This window comes from Ursus arctos, unplaced genomic scaffold, assembly GCF_023065955.2.
Source record: "Ursus arctos isolate Adak ecotype North America unplaced genomic scaffold, UrsArc2.0 scaffold_34, whole genome shotgun sequence".
NCBI classification, from domain to species: domain Eukaryota; kingdom Metazoa; phylum Chordata; class Mammalia; order Carnivora; family Ursidae; genus Ursus; species Ursus arctos.
The window spans coordinates 3,732,026-3,757,654 of NW_026623030.1; the positions used below are offsets into that span (position 1 = coordinate 3,732,026).

General features: G+C 48.7%; 1 protein-coding gene across 2 annotated transcripts in view; it reads right to left on the reverse strand.

The window, feature by feature from the left end:
* MED15 (mediator complex subunit 15) overlaps positions 1 to 25,629 on the reverse strand; it is a 65,464-nt gene that overhangs the window by 16,625 nt on the left and 23,210 nt on the right. For both annotated transcript variants that reach the window (XM_026486236.4, XM_057305906.1), the window contains exons 2-8: positions 25,438 to 25,525; positions 13,362 to 13,413; positions 11,596 to 11,625; positions 9,807 to 10,019; positions 2,772 to 3,007; positions 1,299 to 1,637; positions 78 to 206 (exon numbers count right to left, since the gene is read on the reverse strand). In XM_026486236.4, the coding sequence (XP_026342021.2) occupies positions 78 to 206; positions 1,299 to 1,637; positions 2,772 to 3,007; positions 9,807 to 10,019; positions 11,596 to 11,625; positions 13,362 to 13,413; positions 25,438 to 25,525 (1,087 nt within the window). The remainder of the gene's footprint in view (positions 1 to 77; positions 207 to 1,298; positions 1,638 to 2,771; positions 3,008 to 9,806; positions 10,020 to 11,595; positions 11,626 to 13,361; positions 13,414 to 25,437; positions 25,526 to 25,629) is intronic.

A 25,629-nucleotide genomic window follows, 5' to 3' on the forward strand; every position in this document is an offset into this window, starting at 1 on the left:
CTGACATCCAGCTCCACACACAGGCCGACAGGCACCTGCCAGCAATTATGGGAGCCCTTGGCCACAAAGGCCCTCACCTGCACTCCAGAGCCCACAATCTGGGAGGCCTGCGCAGTCGGTACTGCCGTCTGCTGCTGCACCTGCGGCTGCACCTGCTGCACCTGGGGCTGCACCTGCGGCTGCTGCACCACCATCGGAGTTCGCACCTGAGGGAGGAAGGGAGAATGCGATCTGGACACTACCTCTGCAGGAGCTTTGAATCTTGAAGCTTTCCATGAGAAGGGACGGGATGGTCATGACTTCACTGGCTCTGAAGTCACCTTGCTGGCCCTACCCATATCTCATTAGAAATGTCCCATCCCAGCCTGGCTCTGAGCCGAGCCCCACCTCCCCTGACTATGATGAGCAGCATGGCCCTTCCACTGGGGTGTCACCATGCAGCCACCACTACCATCTACTGCTACAAGCAAAGCGATGGCTCCCAAGGCCAAGTGCAAAGAGCCCAGCCTGCTCGACTTCTGGGCCAAGCATGCTGATGGTCTGTGAGAGCCCCACTTAAGGCCCCTACTCCTCAAATGAAACTAGGGCTGGTCCCCAGGTGACAGGTGTGACCGTATCTTGCTCCTCACGACCCTCCCCAGCCTTCCAGCCAGATCCTGTGGGCCTCCCATTTGCCCGCCACTCAGTTTAAGCATGGCCTATCCCCACTCCACTCAATGAATCAAAAACAGCAAAGTCCATGAAAACCAAGGAAACGAGCCGAAAAAACTATTAAAACGGCCCCTTGACACAGCTCCCCGACTTGACGCCAATACTGTGTCCTCTGTATAAATGTCACTGACTGGATTGGCTTTGTACAGAGATGCATAATAAGACTGACAATAACACTATTTTCTATTAACACCTTTCTTCAAAAATACGGTAACGACAGGGGTCTTTGCTCAGAACGTAATTCTGAGCACTTGGCAGCCGCACACCCTCCCTCACGGCGAGAACACGCGTGCTGCTGTCCTCCTGATCACAAAGCCTTAAAACACCATGGCCGCTGCCAAAATCAGGCAGGCTGCTTGGAAGAACACCGTCGCCCAGCAGCAGGGGTGCCTCCATGCAGGGTACAGCAGCTCTTGGAACGCACGCTCCCTTGCCGAGCTGGATGCAGAGGCCGGCGTGGGGAAGAGCCACCTACACCCCAGTGCTTGAGAGGACATGCTGGCTCTAGCCACGGAGGCCCGGAAACAGCTGCCGGCCACCTGCTGCACCAAGAGAAGGGCCTCCGCCCACAAGCCACCGGTACTCACGAGTTTCAGCTGCGGCTGGGCATACAGCATCTGTCCAGGGAGGGCCGGAGCCTGGGATACCAGAGGCTGGGTCTGTGACTGCGGCGGGAGCTGCGATGGCTGGTTCGGAGCGACTGGTGGCTGCTGGGGCTGCGGTGGCGGCTGGTGGTGCTGCGGGTGGTGCATGGGCTGCAGCTGCTGGGGCAGGGCCTGGGAGGGGGGAGGCTGGGGCTGCTGCATGGGCGGCTGCTGGAGCGGCGGCTGGGCCTGCAGAGCCTGCTGTTGCTGCTGCTGCTGCTGCTGCTGTTGCTGCTGCAGCTGCAGCTGTGCCATCCGCTGTAGCTGCTGCTGCTGCTGTATCTACGGGCAGAAGGAGCCAGACTCGGTCACCCCACCCGCCTCCGGGCCCTGTGTCAGCCTCGGCCCGGGGAGCCGGTCTGGGCTGCCCTCGCAGGACACCAAGGACACGCCACGTGTGTGCCGGTGCCCTCGCCACCGGACACTGGCCGCACCGGAGTCTGAGAGAATGGAGGTGCGAGGGAAGGATCCAGAGGGTTTTCGGAAGGGTTACACAGAGGTGCAGCCCCACAGAAGCTGGGGTAAAAGCTCAGGTGTCTGCAGACCTTGAGGCCTCCCCCAGGATGCCTGTCTGGTCACTAGAGTGGGCAACAGTACGAGCCTTGGCAAGACAGCCAACATTCGCTTTCCAGGATGAGGGGGGAAAGTGAGACTGAGGACCACAGTCAGCTCTGGGGGAGGGGGCTCCCAAGACCCAGGAAGGTGGCCGCTGGGAAATGGAGGCAGCCAGCCAAGGCCTGGGGAGGGTGGGCAAGTGGAGAGGTCCCCTCAGGTCTTCCCTCCCTCATCCAAGAGCAGACCTGAAGACGGATGCTTAATATGCCTAGATGCTGCCTGCCAACCACAGGAGGAAGAAAACAGTTTCTTCTAAGCAGAGCTTCTACTGTGACACTGCCATCCCCCCACTGGAGAGATGAGGTCCGGTTAGAGCTGTGTCCAGACACCAAAACGCTCAGAGACAAACAGGAGGCATGCAAGTACTCAACAGAAACACGCTCACAGGACGGCTCAGGCATTCCTGCACCTTGGAGTGCTCTTCTCACTTCTTGCTTCGGTTAACTCCTACACGAATTGCTTGCACCCAGAAGCCTCCATGGATCCAGGGGCCCCCCCACCCCCGGCACACAGTAGGCCCACAGCCAGACACCAAGCCTGACAGAGAGGCCTTCCTCGTGCCATCCCAGTGCCCTCCTGACAAATTGGGGCCTCTCTCTCCTCCTTACCCCAGGCTCTGCGGGAAGCTCCCAGCAGAGGAAGCCCGGGCACTGGGCATCAGGAGGAGCCGCGGCCGCCTCTGGGTCCCTGCACCCAGCACTGTGGCTGGTGCGTGTCCAGGGCTCCAGGGCCCCAGGGCTGGGCGGGGGTGGGGGGGTGGGGTGGGCAGAGGCTGAGCAGGGGAGCCGGGGCACCTAGTACCTGCTGCTGGTTTTGATGATGCAATTTAATCAGGTGTTGCTGCTGCTGCTGCTGCTGCTGGAGCTGCTGCTGCTGCTGCACCACCGCCTGGAACTGCTGCTGCATGGCATTCTGCTGGGCCTGGAACTGCTGCTGCTGCTGCTGCTGCTGTTGCTGCTGCTGTTGCAGCGCCACCTGCTGCTGCTGGAACTGCTGCTGCTGCTGCTGCAGCGCCACCTGCTGGAGCTGCAGCTGGGCTGGAGGCAGAGCGGCGAGTCAGGCGGGCGCGGCGCACGGGGAGGGCGGGCCCGGGGCCAAGGCCCCCCCAGACGCTGGAGCCCCCCCAGGCGCTGGAGCCCGACACCTCATTTAGGAGAGACCCACGGGGGCAGCGTTCGTGTTGATTACGGAACTTATTATTCTGAATTTCTGACAATAGAGAGGAGAGAAAAGGGCCAAGTCTCTCAAATGGCCAAGAGGCCCAGCCTCTGGCAACCACTAAGCTACTTTCGGTCTCTATGGAGTTGCCTATTCTGGACAGTTCTTATCAATGGAATCTCGCAGTATGTGGTCTTTGTCACTGGCTTCTTTTGTTTAGAGTAATATTTACAGGGTGCACCTGCCTTTCATTTCTCTTTGTTGCCTAATAGTATTCCACAATACAGATACATTTTGTTTATGCCCCCATCAGCGGATGGACACCTGGACTGTTTCCACCTTTTGGTGGTTATGAATCATGCTGATACGAGCAAACGTAAGATCTTCTGTGATGTGGTTTCTTTTGGGGTGATGAAAATGTCCTAAAATTGTGGTGTTCAAATCTTGCACAACTCTGTGAATATGCTTAAAAATCACTGAACATGGGGCACCTGGGTGGCTCAGTCAGTTAAGCCTCTGCCTTCAGCTCAGGTCATGATCCCAGGGTGCTGGGATCGAGCCCCGAGTGGGGCTCCCTGCTCAGCGGGGAGTCCGCTTCCCCTCTCCCTCTGCCTGCCACTCCCCCAGCTTGTGAGCTCGTGCATGCGTGCGCGCGCTTTCTCTCAAATAAAATCTTAAAATCACTGAACGTTGCACTTTAAATGGGTGAACCACAAGAATATGAATTATATTTCCATAAACTTGTTATTAAAAAAAAAAAAAAGAAATAATCCAGAGTGATCCTTTGTACACTTCGCCCAGTTTCCCTGAGGGTACCATTTCGTAAAATTGTAACATCATAATACAATCTGAATGTGTGCTCATTTGTGTGGGTGTGTATATAAAGCTCTACACAATTTCCTCACCTGGGTAGATTCAGCCACTATGGGAATCAAGATACTGAACAGTTCCAACACCCCAGGGATACCCCAGTGCCACCTGGTGTCACCCCCTTTGGCACCCCAGGCAACCGCTGAGCGGTCCTCTGTTTCTAACATATTGTCACTTCAAAAATGTTATGGAAGTGGGGGCTCTATAAGATGACCGGCTTTTTCATTTAGCACGATTCCCTAAGATCATCCAGGATGTAATGAGTATCAGTAGCTCTTTCCTCTTCACTGCCAAGTTGTCTCCCATGCTATGGGTATCTCCGTTCAACCATTCACACCATAGAGGGCATTTGGAAATGATCACAGATTTGGACTATCGTAATGCTGCCATGAACATTCGTGTACAGGTTTTTGTGGGAATATAAGTTTTCATGGGTCTGGGACAGATGCCCAAGAGCACGACTGCAGAGTTGTATGTTGAATTTTTAAAGGCACTGAACCATTTTACATTCCCACCAGCAGTGTGTGAGCGGTCCAGTTTCTTCTCATCCTTGCCAGCATTTGGGAGTGTTATTTTAGCCATTCTGCTGGTGTTTGAATTTTTAAATTTATCTTTTCGTTACAGACTTCTGTTTGACGGAGAGAAGATATTGTGTGTATGGCGGCACTACTCTGAGAGCGTTGAGGCTTGCTTTATGGTTTACTCTTGTAAGTATATTTGTTCCCTCCACATGCCGAGATGATGACTGTTCAAATCTTCGCTAAATGCACCCCCTGTTCTCTGCTTAACTATCAATAACTGAGAGTTACATCAATACACCTTTCATTTTAAATTCTTTTCGTATCTTATATTCTAGGTGGGTTTCTTGTAAAGATAATACAGCTGTACTGTTGCCTCTCATTTACACTCTCTCACATTTCCCATCTTTTAGTAGGAAAGTTTTGTCCACTCACGTATATTGCGATTGCTTGTATTTTCCAACTTGTTTGTATGTCTTCCCTTTTCTAAGCTTCTTTCCCTCCGTTTTTTTTGTTTTCCAGCTTTATTGAGGTATAACTGACAAATTTTTTCCTCCTTTTCTGAATTTTATAGATTTTATTTTTAAGTAATCTCTACAGCCAAAGCAGAGCTCGAACACAACCTTGAGAGTTACACACCCCACCGACAACCAGCCAGGCGCCCTCGGGGTTATATTTTTGTTGGGTGGTTGAGCTACATTGTGCATGTCGTTTGGAGTTTTGGTTTTTTCTTATTCCACTTTTTCCTATTGGAAATTGGGATTTACAAATATTTCTATTGTTTTGGCAATTACTTTTTCCTTTTTTTTATGGAAAATTTAATTATTTTTTCAATTTCATCATGCATATTTAACTTACCAAAGTATAAACTATACCCATATTTTAACCTCTTCCCCACACACAAGAACCTCAGAACACTCTGTTTTTTAAAGTAGGTTCCACATGCACATGATAGACCTGGTGTTTATCCTTGGATACACTTCCCAACTTCCATTTAGTTTGGCTCCTGTTTATCTTCTTACACCCACATAGCACACTTACATTAAGAGGCAGGAGAGTGGGGTGCCTGGGTGGCTCAGTTGGTTGTGTCTGCCTTGGGCTCAGGTCATGATCTTGGGGTCCTGGGATCGAGCCCCGCATCAGGTTCCCTGCTCATCAGGGAGCCTGCTTCGCCTTCTTCCTCTGCCCCTCCCCCTCACTCAAGATCTGCCCCCCTCAAATAAATAAATAAAATCTTTTAAAAAATAAATTAATTTTAAGAAAAAAGAGGCAGGACAAAATAATGGCTGGGGTACAGACTCTGATCCAGACTGCCTGCACTTAAATCCCAGGCTGTCACTGCTCTGTGCCTCAGTCTCCTCAGCTGTGGAAAAGAGACAATAATAGTACCTACACGCACTAAGAATTAAAAATCTGTTACAGATAAAGCGCTCCAAATAGTGCTTGGAATGTGGCATGTCTGTATAGTTAACTGGGAGCATTATTACTTACAGAGGTGATTTTTGTTTATAAACCACCAAGGATTCTCAACCTTGTCCTGACCAACATTTTGAGAAAGACAATTCTATGTTGTGGGGGGCTGTCCTGTGCACTTAAGGGGTTTAGCAGCATCTGTGGCCTCTACGCTAGACACCAGTAGCACCCCCGCAGTTGCGACATCCAAAATGGCTCCAAACATTGCCAAATATCCCCCACGGTACAAAACAGATGAGAATCACTGGGTTAGATTTACACACACTTGCTACCTTACATAAAAACATTTCTTCTCCCATTTTACATCTGGCATCACAGGAAGGACAGTCTGAGAGGTAAGAGGAAATGGTGAGCAAATAAAACACCTTTTAGTGAAGGTCTCCTGGGCTTTGTTTATCTAAAATGTCTCCTTCACCCTAGTCCTTGGGAGTTTTGCTGGGATACAACTGTGGTCGGCAGCTCTATCCCCAAGGCTCTAACAACCTCCTATTCTCTTCTTGACACCATCACCAAGTCCACTGAGTCTACTTCTTGCTCCTTTCTAGAAACTGGCTATTTCTAAGATATTCCTCTGGCCTTTAGTGTTCTGTGATTTCCCCAAAATAGGTTAAGGCATGGATGCCTTATTTATCCTGGACGGGACCTCAGGGCTTTTCCAGCCACCATCTACACATACTGGTGTGTTTCTGTTCTCTCCACTTGGTCCTTTTATTAGTTGTCAGACTCTGATTTTATCCTCTGCATTTCTTTGGGGCGGAGGGCAGAGAATCTTAGGCAGGCTCCATGCCCAGCGTGAAGCCCGACATGGGGCTTGATCTCACGACCCTGAGATCATGACCTGAGCCAGCCAGCTGCCCCTTGTCCACTGCATTTCTTACCCTCCTATTTTCCTTGTCCCCCTCTCTGGGCTCCATTCTAGATAATTTCTTCAAATGCTGTCTCCAGTTCACAAATTCTTTCTTCAGTTGTTATCTAATCCCTTGTTCATTCATCTCCACTTCCTAGTTTCAATAATTTTATTTCTCATTTCTACAAGTTCTACTTGGTTCCTTCTCAAAGCCACTTGGTCAGTCCACGAGGCATCACACTGCCTGCTCATTTGGAATTCCATTCTTTATTTCTTTAATCAGGCTAACAATGGTTATGTGTGTGGTCCCTGGGCACCTCCACATCTGTTTATCGTTTCTATTCCTCCTCATGGTGTCTCTGCTTTCTTTCAGGCCTGCTGGTCTTTGTGTGCTCACTGCTTGACTTTCCTATGCAATTCCCACAGGCCTAAACTGGGGGCACTGTCCTCCAATCTGCCCTTGCTTCCAGGGGAGCTAGGGATGCCAAAGGCCCCAGCACAAATCCCGCTACACAGAGGGATGCCAGACTTACTTTCCCCAATCTTGTAGTGGGCCAAGGCACAGCAGGCAAACCCCACTACCTTCTGCGGGCCCAACAATCCAAAATGCAGCTAGGATCTAGTTGTCTAGAAGGAGGATGGTTCCTCAATATTCAGTCTGTCAAACAGCCAGAAATAGGACTTATTTTCAAAGTTGGTTTTAAAGGCACATGATATAAAATTCACTGAGGAACAGAAATGTAGAGTGAAAAGTACGTCTCCCTTCTAATGCTGTATTCAAGCCCCCAGCCTCACCTACCGTAAGTGATTTGTTTCCAGGACTGATCCAGGCCACCTGGCAACTATCACAGTGTACCCTAGACTATCCTTTAAGAACCTTTGCAAAACCTCTGACCCAGGCCCTGCCCTGAAGCTGCCTTAATCACACAGTGGCATTTGGAGAAAATGTCAGAAGGGAGTAACAAAGGCCCATACGGCCACGACACCTATTTCAGGTACACCAGGCAGGCAACAGCTTCCAAGGCAGACCAGGTGGGGGACTCTGGAAGGCAGCAGTAGGACACGAAAGTAGAGAACCCAGATCCACCTACACAGAAGACCAGGTCCCTCCGAAGCTGAAAACAGGATGTGGGCCAAGGTCAGACTGGGGAGGGTGTGGGCAGGATGCCCAAGCTTTGCCACTGAACTGACAAAGTCTTAGAAGTGAAACTACAAGGCAAATAATGGTAGCATTCTAAACTCATACACTTTTAAACTGTTTTTTATTATAAAATATAAGTCTGTGATTTAAAAAAAAAAGTTCAACCAAGCATAACATAAAGAGCCAGAAGCGGTACTTCTCCTGGGCATCCTTCCACAAGCCACCCTGCATGTGTGTCAGGTATGCTACTAGAAAGGAGGGGACACAAGAGCTGGAGATGAACAATAAAGCAAAGAGATGAGTGTCAGATGGCAAGACATCAGTGAGGAAAAGGGGATGCCTGGGGAAGAGGGCTCCAGTGCAGGAGTGGGAGGGAATGAGGCTGCACATGACCTCTGTGAGAGCAAAGTGACGCTGCCACAGGAAACTCAAACAAAGAACGGGGGTGCTCAGGTCAGGCAGCGTGGGCTCAACCCTAGCTGTAGTGGGCAAAGCAGACGCAAGGACACTGCCCTCTTCGGAGGGTTACTAGGAGAGATGCGTGAGAAAAATACATCAAAAGATCACAACCTGTACATGAATCATGGACACAGCAGCTTTATTTGTTACAGCCCAAACCTGGAAACGACCCAACGTCCTTCAAGGGTGAGTGGATAAGTAAACCGTGGTACACCCCCGGTCCATGGAATACAATTCAGCAATGAACAGGAACGATTTACTGCTGAAACGTGGAGCATCTCAAAGGCATTACACTGAGTGAAAAAAACCAGTCTCAAATGTCAAACATTGTGGGATTCCACTGATGTAACATTTGCAAAGTGACATAATTGTAGCAACGGGGAATAGTTCCGTGGTTGCCAGGGCTTGAAGTTGGAGGGGGGGTGGGATTATTAAGAAATAACACAACAGCTTGCTACTGGTGATGGAACAGTCCTGCATGCTGCCTGTGGTGGTGACACCACATGTGATAAAATCTCATGGAATTACACGCACGTTAGCAACAATGCATGTAAAAACTGGTGATGTGGGAAAAAAGGCCACCTGGGTGGCAGCATCATCCCAACGTTCATTTCTCGGTTTTGACAATGTAGTAAGAGGTTAGCATCGGGGAAGCTGGGTGAAGGGCACATGGGTACTCTCTATGCCACTCTGCAACTTCCTGTGACTCTTAAACTATTTTGAAAAATACATACAAAAAAATAAATACGAAGGGGGAAAAAGTACCAAAACACTCTGCAGTACTGAAGTACACCCCGAGTGCTGAATCACTGTTTATGAAAATCAAAGGGCTAATAAGACAGGCCCTGGAAAGAAGAGGGAGACCGGAGCCACACACACACTCCCAGCTGGAGTAGCTGCACAGAGGGGACAAGGGGCTGGGTCCTGCAGGGAAGCACAAAGAGAGAGAGGCACCTCCTATCAGGGAAGGGAAGCCTGGCCAAGGGGCAAGGGCAGCACTGGAAGAAATGGCTCCTGAGATGGAAGCCTTCTGGGCGCTGCGGGGTGCTGACAGCACTGCTTTGTGGGTGACAACAGCCTGAGACATGACTGTGTCTATTTCAGCTACAAAACACAACCCCCTGGATGGAGTCCCAGACTACTCCAACCTCCTCTGAGTCCTCCACTCCTGCTCAGGGGCAGGAGGAGGGCCTCGGTGTCACTTAACCCTTCTGATAGCCCGAAGGAGATCTGGAACTTTTTCTCTCCATACACAATAAAGATGAAAAGACGGAGCTACCTGCAATTTCTCCAAGCTTTTCTCAATACCATCCTAAGCAAAGGAATAAAATGCGCATCATCACCTGCAAAGGAAGCGGCACGGTACTCACTCTGTGGCGCTGCTGTAGACACAACAGCCATGCCGTGGGGGGCCATCCCCGAGGTGCCGGGGGGTGGCTGCCCTGAGAGGGGCATCGGCTGCCCCATGGTGCCAAGGCCACCCATCCCGCCCAGAGACTGTCCTGGGCCCCGAGAAGGCATGCCGATTCCAGCTGCTCCCGCAGCAGGCCCGCCAGTCAGGCTCTGTAGCGCATTCATAGGGTCTGTGGGAACACAAGGGCACAGAGTCTCAGCCGAATGCCAGCTGAACCACAAGGTCCGCCGAAGGCTAGGAGGCCTCAGAGAGCACACACTTCCTTCCACCTACAGGCACGACTCCCTCAAAGCCCCAAGCGGTGAAAGGCCGGAATCCCGGGAGCCTCTGGGCCCACAATTGCCCATCACACCCCAGGAGCCCAAATGCCAGTGTGTATGTCTTTGCTCCTGGATCGTGAGCCCTCCCAGGCAGGGAACACATCTCAAACCCTAGGATGGCGTGTGCCAGGGTCCTAATGCTGAGGGACAAATGAGCCCTTGAAGGCATGGGGCAGCCCGCACCCCTCCTGGCTATACACCCCTCCTGTTGGGTGAGACACAGATGGGAACCCCAAAGACAAGAAAGGACAGCAGGTCCTTCTTCATGGTAAGAAAGACCCTGTGGGCCAGAGAACCGAGGGGGCACAGACAGATGTTCTCTCGGGGAAGTTACAAGTTTCCCTGTACACCAGAAGCCCATCTCTGCTAAGTCTGTGTGGACCCCAACTAAGGAGTTCTCAGGACACCACACTGAAACAAGCTAAGGTGTGCAGGAGGGCTGGGGAAAGGGTCCACAGAGTGCCACGAGGCACAGGGACGCTTGCCAGGAGGCACTGGACTCCGCTCAGTGAGCAATGCCATGACCTGGAACAAGGAGCCCAAGACTCTCGTCAGAACAGTGTAAACTCACGGCAAGTATAGACAGGTATGGCCCAGCCAGGGTACCCTGCACACAACTGGGTGCCAAAGGAACCTATGCTCTAAGGCCAAGAACCCAGACATTTTCCTGGCCACATGCTCTTTATCCCATCCAGCCCTGGCTGGCAGATCATCCCTGCCCATGCCAAGAGAACTCAGCAGGGAGAGGGGGCCCACACAGACAGGGGCAGCCAGCTCGGCCGAGGCAAGCCTGGGCACCCAGCATTTACAGCTCTGCTGCCTGTGGTAAGACAAACAGCATGCCGGGCTGGCTCCCTTCCGGACAGATCAGAACTCAGCTGGCTGTCATGGATTCGCTAAACCCCTTCACTGGCAGCTCAGTCAGCAAGACCAGTGCCGAATCAACAGAGTTCCCATGTGATAAAGTCTTGAAATTTAAAAAAAAAAAAAAAAAAAAAAGTAATTCTTAACTTACAAAGAAACTTTGTAACTTGAGGAAGTGAATTCACAGCTACTCTCTAAAAAAATACTACTACAGATTATTATAGTAAATAGATCATGGTAATTTTCTTCCAGAGAGCTCAAAATTTTAGATGATGTCTCCATAATTGTGGGAGTTTTTAATCAGCTTTTTGCTGGACAAAAACAGTATTTGAGTGACATGGGATGGGGAGGTCTCTGACTTCAGCCGCCCAGGAAGAGGAAGCTCGGAGGAGGGCCGGGCGTGGCTCGCAGTTCTCACCGCCACCCAGAGCTCTTCTTTCTGTGAACTTTCTCCTCTAATAACAGCTTAACCCAGGCACATGCAGCATCCACAATCGCATTCTTGCCGCCCCCAACCCAAGGCTGGGATAAAACTTTAATTCAAACAGGAAAAACTCTTACCACTGACGGAAGCTTGAGATTTTTTGTTATCTGTATTTAAGAAAACAAAAACAAAAAATAGAGTAAACAAGGTTTTATATAACCACATATTTCAACGGTAAGTCAGCTTTGTAGGCATTTGCCTAGAGGTCATCTGCTGAAACTAAACACAAGACAGAAGATCTCTCAAGTGTGCATGCATGCATGCGTGCACACATGTGTGTCCACTCCTGGCGGAGCTGACACTCAAGGGGGTCCGAGGGAAGACGGTACAGAACCACCCAAGGTCAACCCAGGGCCTCGGAGAACTGCCCCCAGGCAGCAGCCCGCTGTGGGCCTACTCTGGCTCTCCCTCCTTCCCAGGTGCAGGGTCTCAGTGGGGCCCCGAGTAACAAACACGAGAGCTGTAGGGATCCACGATGGTCCAGAGTGGCGCTGAGACTTCCACGACGCATCCTTTTTCAGCCCGCTCTGATGAGGCAGCATCCCTACTTTCTCCGTGAGGAAAGTGAGTCTGTCCAAGGCTGGCTAGAAGCCGTATCTATAGCTGCTCCTAGCACCAGGGGACAAGCGCTGCAACAGGGCCTCCCTCCCCGGGTGAGTGATGAGCGGCAAGCAGGCGGGGCACACGCCTGGCCCCCAGGGCTGTGTGCTGCTGTGCCAGGGCCGCCTCCCAAACAGGCCAGGACAACCCAGCCCCAATAAGCAGAGCCACTTGCCAGGACAAACCAAGGCATCTCATCCAGGCTGCTCATTCCCCAGGCTCCTAGTTTCAACAATTTGTTCTAAACACCGTAGGACCTTCCCAAACATGCCAAAGAAAGTAGAATCAAGTGAAGTTCCTCTGGCTGGCCATTCTGGTAAAAAGTTAGTATGGAAAGAAGCAAAACCTATGGGCCACACAGGGACTCTGGGGTTTGTAACATCTCCTTTTGTCTGAGATTACTGACTAAAGCTGTTGCCACCTCTACAAGCACGGGTAGAAACCACCGGACGTGCCAAGTGTGCACTCCACAGACAGGCTGTGTCAAGAGGAGCCCATCTCCTGGTCACACAACTGCAGGCAGGCAGGCAGGAGGCACTGTTGGCTGAAACCGCAGAGGGCCCCGCCGACCTGGTTTCCTTCAGAGACTGTGACCGACCATCCAGGAATACTCACTGTCCTCCATGCTTATGTATAACACACAAAAGACCACCAAGATCCCTGAGCCCAGTCTACAAGGACACACACTTAGAGCCACTGCTGCCGCCAGGCTGGTCTGACAGGATCCCAGCAACCCCAGCAAGACCCTGTGAATCAGAGGCAGTGGAATGCAGCAGGCGCCAGGCGACCCTCAGCAGGGCAGGGAGCCAGAGGCAAGACTCATGAAGTTCCAGCCTGACAGGAACATGCATTTAGGTCAGACCCCCATGGGTCAATAAAACCGACTCCTAGGGAAGGAAGTTTCTTTTCCAGGGTAAACCTGGCTTATTTAAGAACTGCCTAGAGACAAAGGCAACAGTCTTTTGAAAAAGGAGATGTCCATGGACAAGCAAAAATAGCAGGCCAGACCACGTGGAGGCTAACATTTCCATTATGCCAAAATCAGCAATTTTGAGGTTGAGGCTCTGAGGAGATGGGAAACGGAATAAAATGCAAAGCAATGCAGAACTTCCCAGAAAGCAGGAGCTTTTTAATACAGACATTCTGCCGTAGGCACTGTGGCCAAGAAAGCCCCCACGGTCCCAAGAAAGGGCCAGCCCCTCCTGGCCATCAAAACCACCCAGATATGTAAATTTTTACTTACGAATGTCTCGAAAATGGATAATGAGCCTGGCCACGAGAGAAAGGTATTCGTCCTAAAAGTAAAAACAGGAAGCAGTTTAATCCCAGATGAAGAAGTGAAGCCGTGTAACGCCCCTTCCCGCCCCCCTGCACTGCCGTGTCACCGAGCACAGGGTTCTTCCTGAAAGGCTGCTGGCCCGCCTGGCTCAGCCTCTGGAATCCATCTCTCAGAGAAGAGCTGTCAGTGCTCGGCTACAGCAGGCCAACAAAAAGCACAAAGAAACAAAAAGCCAAAAGGGATACGGAGAGGCATCAAACCGCTGCTCCTTCCACCCTGGGGTAAATGCTCCACCAAGAGGGCCGCCAGCCAGCTCAGCCACCCCTCCTTTCACAGAGGGGACGAGGGGCCAGCCTGAGGTCACAAGGCACATCAGCAGTAGATATGCGCAGGCCGCTTTTGTCTTTGCACCATTTGTATCCAAGTACTTTCGCTTTTAATACCCGGCCTGTTGCTCTTTCACTGCTGACGTGCTTGCATGCCAATCTGGATGTGCGCCCCTGGTTGTGCTTTTCAGAGATCTGTGCGAATCTGAATTTACTGCACAGGCAAGGGAGAGGGCACAAGGCCACTCAAGGGTGGCAGGAGGCGGTGGCTGCTGCTGAGCGCCCTCTTCTTCCCAGCTGCTGGGTTTCTGGAACTGTACAGCAGGACCTGCCTTCTACCGATTGTCCTCTTTGCAAACCAAGAACACTCGCTCCTTGGGGTTTTGGGGAAATCACCACTGTGAGTTTGTCCTGTGGTCAACGAAGGCATGTCTGAGTTAAAATCTTATTTCAGAGAAGCTGTACCATCCTTCCCCCCCGCCCGCCCCCCCGAAGTACCCATCCTTCCGGCAAGGCATCCCTGCATGGGAAAAGCCTTTGCTCTCTGCCCTGTTCACACAACCCTCCTTCCTAAGTCACTGCAACACTGAGAGTCCACTCAACAGCAGGCTGATGGTATGACACCCACACAACCCAGGCCCCAGCCACGCCACCTGCGGTGCTACTACTACCCTGGGGACAAAGGCCAGTGAGCCGAAGCACAAACAGTAAACCTATGTCATAAGAGACACCTTCAGGGAAAAGCGGTCTCAGGCGAATACAAAAATATAAGCACACTGTAAATCTTCATTGCCCTTTACCTACCTCCAAACTTCAGCCCACCACTCTCTTTTGTCCAGGGGAATCAGCAGAGGCAAACATGAGGGGAAAAGGCCCGGGGGAAAGGCAAAGCCGGGATGGTAAGCACATGCAAAGGGGGTAGATACAGGAAGAGGGACAGTGAACCTCTGCTGGAGCAAAGGGACGAATAGCAGCTATTGTCAACACTCCCCATTGCCAACTGCCCCCACCAATTTCTGATGGGAAAGACAATGTGCTAGGGGTGAAGGAAGCCCCCTGCAGTTGGGGCTTGAAGGACAGTGGTGTGGTGAGCAGGGAGCAAGGAAGGTGGGGAGCCTGAAGGAAGTTCAGGAAATGAGGTGGCCAAGGACAAGGGAACGAGGACTGGGAGCTTTCCAGGTCAATTTCTGACGTCTTGCTAAGGCCATGGGCCATCTATTAAATTGGGGATACCTTAAAAGAATCTGTAAAGTTTTCTCCACTTCCAAAAAAGATAAAACGAGGAAATAGGTTGAAAAAGCAACCAGATACTTTTATTCAGACACAAGATACAGTAAAAATGGAGCCCAGGAGCATGTCCCCAAAGCCTTTAATATAGAACCAGGACGAGGTGCTCAGAGCCCTGCTGCAGTCCTGAGCCCAGACCTGGATGGCCAACGTGATCTGCTCTCAGCTGGGGCCACCCACTGCCAGACCAGACCAGCATGATAGGCCTGGGGGACAGGGGAGGAAGGAGGGGGGAACGTGGACACCTGACAGGAGACATGGGCAGAGGAAGCAGTTAGTCCTACAGCCACCAAGAGGTTTTCTTGCAGGTTAAACACATCTCCAAGATTCCTGCAAAGGCCAGGCCCCCCAGGAACCACTGTGAGCTGAGGGCTGCGTATCCACTGCCAGTGTTTCTCCCTCAGAAGGCCCCGGGGTCCGAGACTGCACCTCTCGTGTCCCCCAGGGTGGGCTGCTTCACTCCCCTGGCTCCTAACTCCGAAGTCCTGACTGACCTGCCCCCGTGTGAGAATTCCCAGGCTCTGCCACCCTCTTCTGCTCTAAGACATCCCACCTCTCTGGGACTGCCCCAGACAAAGGGCTGAAGAACATGTGACGTCCCTTACCTTCACTCAGTCTTGACCATCTCCCCCACTCAACATCAAAAATCTAAGTGTCACAGCTACAACATGAGGCTGGGTGCTACCAAACCAAGGTAATAGCAGCTAACACTCTGGCACTTAACGTGGTGCCAGGCACGGCTCTAAACCTTCACATATATCAATGCATTTAATTCTTCCAACCACCTACTGAGGCAGGTGCATGGCGCCTGGTTTGCAAATGAGAAGACAGGAACGTGTGGGGAAAAGCTTTATAGTTTAAACCCTTGCTTGACCTGTGCAAGACTAGCATGAAGGCCCAACGACAAGGGTGAGGGATGCCTCCCCACATGGATGTGGAGGGAGCAACAGGAGCAGGGACACACACAGGCTCCATATAAAATTCCAGGCACCACACGCTACCTTTTGTATAAGACATGGGAAATCTGAAAACATATATGCGCTTGTATCTGCAAAAACAAATGCTGGAAGGATAAACCAAAATCGGAGATAAACAGTTACCGCCAGAAGTCTCAGGGACTGGACTGAAAATGAGATTTCACACCTTGTTATATGATTTTCACACTGGAAGCATGTACATCTTTTTAATCAAACTGAACATAAAGCTAAACCAAAAGAAAAAGTACAATTCCTAGAAATTCAAAATAAGCTGAAATGTATGAGCTCACTATCAAGTTGGTATCAGAATCATAGAGGGAAACCAGCCCTTTGAGTGATCATTTAAAAAAAAACAAAAAAGCAAACAAAACAAAAAACTGCATGTCCTTAGTGGAAGGGATACACTTTAAGGACTAACAGAGGTGCAAAGAAATCTTACACTTCATTCCACATTTTGTTACTATTTGTTACCAATATTAGCGATAATATTAATCTGTTCATTTCAAAAGTATTTTATGTTTTTAAGTTTACTTTTTTTAGTAATCTCCACAGCCATTGTGGGGCCCGAACTCACAACCCCGAGATCAAGAGTTGCATGCTCCTGAGTCAGCCAGGTGCCCCCCAAAAGTATTTTAGAGTAGAGCAAGTAATTATGCTAATGATATTAGAAGCCAAGACAGTCACGTTAAGAGAAAAGATACATGTTTAAAATGAAAGTAAAACCCTGTAAGGTTAAACTGGAATGGGAAATATCAGTGTGAAATTATGGGGGTTTTGAGGTTGTTGCTTGTTATCACCAAAACATATTACTTCTTAGCTCTGTTCACAAAAAGGTGCAGAAGCCATTAGCACCAGTGCCCACACTGCATGCTCTAAATACCATTTCACCCTCAAAAAGGAACCAGGGCTCCATAGAGGAACGGCCCATTCCAGGACCAAGACGCAAGTAAGCTGCAAAAGACGAAAGGAGTTGTGATAAGGGGCCCTAAGAGGGACAAAGGGTGCTTGGGGGCTGCCCCTGGGTGAGGAAGGGACCACAGAAGCATCGAAATGAACCACGGCAATGGACTGAAACACACAAGATGCAGAGCCCCAAGCTCGTAATAGTCACAGGAAGAGAACGCACCCTCACTCCTATCCCCAAGCTCTACTGATTACCCCTGGGGTTAACCAAGGGTAGCAAGTCCTTGGGCTACAAAGGGACAACGGACAGGAAAGCATTCCTGGTCACCCAGAAGAGGCTGTGTTTCAAGCAACCAAGAAGTCTTGGTTGATGAAAAAAACGCCTTTGCAGAAAAATTCCTTCTAATAAATGTGTAAGGAAATGTGTCCGGAATTAAGGACAATTACCATTTTGCAACATCCCATTAAATGGCGGAACCATCAGATGCCAAGTGGATGGGGAACTTTTCAGAAGAGTCAGGCTGTCACTCTCTGAACTCCCGACCAACTGTGGTCTCGTGGGGAAATATGAATGCAGGGCACCACTTCAGACATATTCTTACTCATGACACCACTGCAATCCTGAGCTCTTCCCATCTAACACCCAGTTCACAAGAAATAAGGAGCAAAAAGGAGGGAGTCAGACAATAGGGGAAACTGTTGGTAGAAACACACATGCCAAAGACTCAGCCACTTAGGACTCACAGGGAAGTGAGGAATCTGGCAGAGAAAGCTCCATATCATCTTAAAGAATACATGTGTATCATCAAAACCAGAATGCTGGTAGAAAGATGAATGTTACAGGTGTTTCTGAGGAGGGCTCAGAGAAAATGAGGAACATGTCATTGGAAACTGATGCAGAGAGAATCCTTGGTATCTAGTGGCAGAAGTCTGGCTGAATTGTATCCTAGTTGTGTGGAAGGCAGAACTTGAACTTGTAAGCAATGAATTTGGAGATTTGGCTGAGCAGACTTCCAAGCAAAATGTTGAAGGCTTCTTGCTGCTCAGAGTAAAATGCGGGAGGAGACAGAGAAACTGAGGTAAGAACTATTAAGCAAAAAGGAACCTGGACTTGGGTTTGGGAAACTCCTAGGCTATGCAAATCGGGGAAAGAAAAAAAAAAATCAAGCTAAACTGAGGAGGTTCACTGTTACGAAGGTGCACTCCTGCAGAAAAAGCCAGGGTGTGGCTGGACACAAATTCTGCTAGTGCCAGAGAGAGTGGGCACGAACTCAGGGATCCCCTCAATCATGAATCTTCTCACAGAAGACAAGGGCAGGGACGAAATCATACAGGAAAGATCGGTGGAGAAACCCCTTGTCTAATGGTGTGAATCCTGTCACATACATGGGAAACCCAAGAAAGCATGTGAGCGTTACACCCGCAGAAACCCTGACAGTTTGGCCTGAAAAGGAGAGAGACTGGATGAAATCAAAGAAGGGTGTCAGATTCCCAAAATTCCATAGGCAGGAAACAGGCTGATAAAATGACTCAGCTGTAAACACGTGCTACTCTTCAAGAAAAGGAAAGATGATCACAAGGGCAGAGCTTCAGGCCAAGAGGCCAAAGCCAGGAGCCCGGAGATTGGAGCCTCCAAGTCTGGTAATTAGTTACAACAGCTATAGGAAACTAATACACTGTCCCTATCGATTTGCCTATCCTGGGTATTTTACACACACAAAAAAAATTATGACTGTTTTATTACACTTAGCATGGTGTTTTCGAGATTCATCCGTGTTACAGCATGTATCAGTATTTCATTTCCGTTGTATGAATATACCTCCTTTTGTTTTGTTTATCCATTCATCAGTTGATAAACATTTCGGTTATTTCCACTTTTTGGCCATTATGAATGATGTTATGAATATTTGTATACAAGTTTTTATGGACATTTGGTAACTGTTTAATTTTTTGAGGAATCATCACACTGTTTTCCACAGTGACCGCACCATTTTACACTCCTTCCAGCAACGTAGGAGGTTCCAAGGTCTCCAGCCATCATGAGTGTGAAGTGGTGTCTCCTTGTGATTTTGATTTGCATTTCCCTAATGACAAGTGATGCTGAGCAGCTTTTCATGTACTTCTTGGCCATTTGTAGGCCTTCTTTGGAGATATGTCTGTTAGAGTCCTTTACCCCTTTTTTTTTAAATTAGGTTTTTTGTTGTTATTGTTTAGTTGGAGAAGTTCTTTATATATACTCTGGATACCAGCCCCTTATTAGATCAATGATCTGCAAATATTTTCTCCCATTCCATGGGTTGTCTTTTCACTCTTGATGGTGTCCTTTGAGGTGCAATAGTTTTTAATTCTTTTTAATAGTTTTTAATTTTGATGAGTCAAACTAACCTAGGTTTTCTTTTGTTGTTTGTGCTTTTAGTGTCACATGTCAGAAACTGTTGTCTAATCCAAGGTCACAAGGATTTATGCCTACATTTTCTTATAAGAGCTTTATAGTTTTAGCTCTTAAATTTAGGCCTTTGATTCTGAGTTAATTTTTTGATTCTGAGTTAATTTTTGTAAATGGTGTGAAGATGGGATCTAACCTTGATATTTTATATATGGTAATCCAGTTGTCCCAGCACCATTTGTTGAAAAGACGATTTCTCCCCACTGAAATCTTTTAGCACCCAGGTCAAAAAAAATCTATTAACTGTAAACACAAAGGCTTATTTGTAGATTCTCATTTCTACCCCATTGATTAGTATGTTCGTCCTTACGCTAGTATGACCTCGTTTTGATCACCGTAGCTTTGTAGTACATTTAACAATTCACAAGTAGGGGGCGCCTGGGTGGCACAGCGGTTAAGCGTCTGCCTTCGGCTCAGGGTGTGATCCCGGCGTTCTGGGATCGAGCCCCACATCAGGCTCCTCGGCTGGGAGCCTGCTTCTTCCTCTCCCACTCCCCTGCTTGTGTTCCCTCTCTCGCTGGCTGTCTCTATCTCTGTCGAATAAATAAATAAAATCTTTAAAAAAAAAATTCACAAGTAGGAGTCTTCTGTTTTCTTTTCCAAGATTGTTTTGAGTATTCTGGGTCCCTTGAATTTCCTTAGGATCAGTTTGTCAGTTTCTACAAAGTCTGTTTGAAAGTTTTCCTCATATATTGAAAAATGTATCAAATCCCAGAGCAGGTACCCCAGAGCCAGTGCTCTTGACAAAAGGAGGCCTTTGATAAGTATCGCATTGGGAGTCATGGGTTTTAACATTTTATTTTTATATATTCTAAAATATTTTAGACATACAAAAAATGAATAATAAAACAAATGCCAGTGGTCTCCTTACCCAGCTTACATGTAAAAATAAGACAGAGGGGCAACCGTCTGGCTCAGCTGGTAAAGCATGCAACTCCTGATCTCAGGATCATGAGTTCAGGCCACAGGCTGGGCATGCAGCCTACTTAAAAATAAAACAACAACAACAACACACCCCAAAACCAAAAATAAATAAAAATTAAAATTAAAAATAAAAATAACAGAAAAGAAAGCAAGTGAACAAGCAAGCTAGCTCTCCATACTACAAATGACTTGCCCTATATAGCTGTTTCTTCACAGGTAAACAGGAGAAAATGTCACAAGGGCTAACGTGTGTATTTCTCTCAGCCTCAAAACACGCTACAGCAAACATAGCTGGTGAAAACGAAACAATCAGAACTGACAGAGAGGCTTCTGAACAAGTATGCTTACTAAGGATGGTGCAGGAGTCCCGACTGTCACACATTTTGGACAGAACGGAGGGAAGGAGCACTGCCTACTAGACCTTTCTCATGAACCAGCTACACCCAGCTAGGCTTTCCTAGCAGATCTCAGCAATTGTTAAGAAAATGCTAATCTGGAGGCGCCCGGCTACCTCAGTTGGTAGAGCATGCAACTCTTGATCTCAGGGTCGTTGAGTTCAGGCCCCATGTTGGGTGTAGGGCTTACTTTAAAAGAAAAAAAGAAAGAAAATGCCTGTCTTTTCATGTGCTCACATTTCTCAGTGTGCACAGCTGTGCTTCTCTCAGCTCCAAGATGCAGTGCTTCTAATGCCTGAATTCTTGGGCGGTCCAGTAGCTGCTCTTCATGAAACAGGGACAGCAGAAGGTATATTCAGATTCAGTCAAAGCCAGACTCCAGGCTTGTGAGGTCCCTTAAAAAGGCTGAAGGTAGGAAAACACCTCCTTTTATCAGATGTACGTAGACATGCTCCTCTTCCCTTGCTGGGAGCATGGCTGCGCTTGATCCTATTTCCCAGGCTGTGCTGGTCCGCATTTATTCCAGCTGGCTGGCTGCTCAGCTCAGGCCCTCCTCTTTGGCTAATCCCAAGGTAGTTTCCCACTTCTGATGCTCAGTCTCCCTGGTCCCCGTGTTTCACTCTGGCCTCCCAGTGGGGTTTTAGTTCTGTACTAGTCCTTTCTACACTGTAAACCAGAAACATGTACTATTTTTGCATAATACTGATTAAATGCAAAAGAGTACATGAGTGTTTAACTTACAGGCTTAATGTAAAAACAACCAAGTAATAAGCAAAGGTTCGGAAATGCACCCAGCTTTAGTAAGCATCACTACACACTGCCACAGTAGGCACCGACACAGAGCTCCTGGGACCCCTGACTGTGCTCTCATTCAGTGGATGCCAAATCTGCTTCACAGGCTCGTTCAAGTGTTCGGAGTTGCCACTCTCACAACCCACCGTCCCCAGGCACAATTATTTTTGCTTCCATCAGCCTCCTTTAGGCAGAGAGTAGTCCCATCTGTAGGAATCAAAGGTGTTAAGGAATTAAAGTGGCTGTTTGGGTATCTTTTGCTATGACAGATGGGAGGCAGTAAAAGAAGTGGTTAAGAGTGTGGTGACACCAGACCATCTGGGTTCCATTCCCTGCTCTACCTCCACCCAGATCTGTGACCTCCTGGCTAAGTTAACTAGCACCTGCATGCCAGAGCCTCCTTCTCTGAAACTGGGGAGAGTGGTACTGTATTTGCTTCATACAGCTGATGTGGGATACAGAACAGGGCCTTGGGGTATACACTAGGCAGCCTGAGGTATCCATTAGCACCCCAGTTTCCTTCAGGGTGGACACCTCTGGACCTGCCAGCTTGCCAGGATTCCCCAGGAAGGTCAGCCCCTTCACTGTGGCCTCTTACACCTCTCAGTCCCTCCTAGAATCCAGAAACAGAGAAATTACTCTTCTCCGTCCTTCTCCCTGCTCTAGGGCCCCACTTCTTTCACAGTTGTTCTGATGGAGTCTCAGATGGGAAGGGCGGGCAACAAGAGTGCCCGGGCTGCCATCCAACCAGTCCTCACTGAAGGGCCTCACTGCACTGACTGGCACCCAGCTCTACAAGGAGCTTAGGCAGTAGTAAAAAGCCGGGCATCAGACAACAGTGCCCAAGCAGTATGTCTGTCTCTGTAAAAAAGACAGGAAATTTTCAACACCTGTTAAAAATACTTCTCTTCCAAATAGTTGGGGGAGGGGGGCTCTCCTCTTTGGAGTTAGGGATTTAGAATCGGCTTGACCAAAGGAAATGGGACTGCGGTCATTAAGGTTCAGAGTGTGGGCGAGGCAGAGGCTGAGACAGTGAGGGGGCTGTTGTGCTGCTCGATGCCGTCTTTGGGATGGAAAGCATCCCAGATGATAGGAGAGTGTCTGTGACAGCCGATCTCCAAGAGGGCCACCAATAATCACTGGCCTCCCTGTACAAACAGGCAACTGCTCACATCAAAAGACAGATGAGGGGCGCCTGGCTGGCTCAGTTGGTGGAGCATGCAACTCTTGATCTCAGGGCAGTGGGTTCGAGCCCCACGTTGGGTGTAGAGATTGCTTAAAAATAAAAAAATAAAAAAATAAAAAAAAGGAGGTAATTCCTACTGCCCTTAGGACCTGCTGTATCAGAGTGATGTTCTAGGACTTCTGAGGACAGGTAGCTTCCACATCCCCCTCCTCAAAAGCCAGTTGCCAGGTAGTAAGAAGTGCAGGCTGTACTGCTGGAGACACCACGTGGAGGCCACGTGGTAAAACTGACGTGCAGATACAGGAGTGAAGCCTTGATGGACCTTCCAGGTCAGCACAGCCGCCTGCTGAATATAGCTGCATGAGAGCTCACGCGGGAGGTCAGCAGGACGGTCAGCTAGGCAATGCCAACTGCCCTGGCTGCTGACCTGCAGAATCAGGAGAAATACTTTATTGCCTTAGGTCACTAAGTTTTATGGTAGTTCCTTATCAAACAACAGATAACAAACAATAAGGAACCAACAAGTTCTCCATTTCGAAAGCTGAAATAGTTCAATAAGCCCTCACCAAAGTTCTTTTAATTCTAAGAAAATACAAACAAAACCAGTAAGAACATTCCATCCCCCCCAAATATTTGCAAATTCTACATCTAATAAGAGACTTAGATCCAAAACACATTAAAAATTCTTACAATCAATTAAAAAAAAAACCAAGAACTCAATTTTAAAATGGGCAAAGGATCTGAATAAACATTTCTCCAAAGAAAATACACAAAGGATCAACAAGTACATGAAGATACTCAGCACCGTTTGTCACCAGGGAAATGCAAATCAAAACCGCAATTTCTGTGAAATACTACTTCACACTCATTATGATGGGTATAATAAAAAAGACAAACAATAATCAGTGTTGGTAAGGATGTGAAGAAATGGGAATCGCATACCCTGTCAGTGGGAGTGTAAAATGATACAGCTGCTTTCAAAAACAGTGTGGCTGTTACGTTACCATCTGATTCAGCAGTTCCACTCCTAGGTATCTACCCAAGAGAAATGAAAATGTTAGGTCCACAGGAAAGCTTCTACACACGATTTTGGTTTTGTTTTGTTTTGAAGATTTTATTTTTATGAAATCTCTACTCCCAACGTGGGGCTCGAACTCACAACCCGGAGATCAAGAGTCGCACATTTCGCTGATTGAGCCAGCCAGGTGCCCCTTGTACACAAATGTGTACAGCATTATTGGTAACAGCCCCAAAGTGGAAGCGAGCCAAATGACCATCAACTGATAAACATAAATAAGATGCAGTGTATCCACACGACAGAATATTATTCAGCAGTAAAATGGAATAAACGACATGCAACGAAATGGTCCGTGGATGAAATCTGCAAATATTATCCTAAGTGAAAGAATCCAGTCACAAAAACATTTACTGTATGATTCCATTTATATGAAATGTTCAGAAAAGACAAATCCATAGCAACAGAAAGCAGGAAGTGGTGGCCTAGGGCTGGGAAAATGGGGAGCGCCAGCCCACGGGAATGGATTTTATTTTAGAAAATGTTCTACAATTCAGATTGTGGTGATGGTTGTACCACTCTGTGAATATCCTTAAGCCCACTGAATTACACACTTTAAATGGGTGAATTGTGCAGTATATGAAACAGATCTCAATAAAGTTATTAAAACAAAGGAAAATGTTTATTATGTATATCCAGAGTGCAGAGCCCCTGCGCCTCAGTGCTCAGAGCTCTTCTTTACACTTCCATGTGGTCACAAACACTCACCTGTGTGCTCTAACCTCTAAGACCAGATCATGCAGGTGGCTTCTCTTCTGGATACTGCTTTCTCCAGCTGGTGACCTCTATCTTTCTATTTTGAAAAATATTCACCTCATCTCAACACTCAGACCAAGTCCAAATCTCCTGAATTGACCTTTCTATGTCTTGACAGTTGGTTTATCCAAACCAGTATCCCATCAAGGGCTATAAGTAGGATCAGCTTTTAATTCTTGATGCACAAGGATGTCCTAGAACTCCCAATACCACACTCAGGCACAAAGTGCTGAGGAGCAGACCCAGCGCAGCTGAGGGACTGCACGGTCAGGATATGCAAGGCAGGCAGGGCAGGTGCGGTGCAGAAGAAAAGACGCGGGCATCAGCCCCTCCTTGCGCAAGCTGGGTAACCCTACACAAGTCCCTGGCTTCCTTGTGCCTGTTCTGCTTCATTTCTACTAAAACAGCTCTGCCCTGGGGAGAACACTCTGATGAAAGGAAGAAAGGAGGTGGTCACATGAAGCCCATGGCACCCAGCCCAGGACAAGAGCTCACACAGCTGAAATCCTTCCCAACTACTCCACCTGTGACATTCCTAGGCTCAAGGCCTCAACCTCGACAAGCATCGCCTTTAGCACTTAACAAAGCAGGATGGGAACGCTTGTGGGCACACGTGTCAGGGCCCTGTGGAGCTTTAGTGAGGACCCCCTGGGGAGCATTCTTATTCAGAGGACCTCCGTGAGCACCCTACAAGATTCCTGGGAGCTGACCATGAATGGAAGGTGTTGGCAACAGGGTTGTGGTCAAGGCTGGGCCTGTATCCTGCATGTCCCCCCAAGTACCCTCCCTATAACTGTACCATGAACGTGTGGGAAGACCCACAGCATGCTGTAGGTAAAGCTGATGGTGCCCATGGTCAATCAGCGAGTGGCCACCCCACCCCCACTCCGCAGACAGAGAGATTCCAGAGTCTGCCTTGTACCCTCCCCTTCCTGAGCCTCTGAGCTTTCTGCTCCACCCACCAGGGCCTTACCCGGGTCTTGGCCTTCAGGAACACATGGCTCTCCATATCCTTGCTGGATTTACTGTGGGCCACACCAGCTTTCCTCATGGCATCCTCACTGTAACACAGAAGAAAAAAAGATGTTCACACATACCTGTAAGTCTGCTCCTGTAGGTTTCCTGGCCAGCAGGCCCTGCTCAGCAGCTGCCCCTGGGTGGAAGA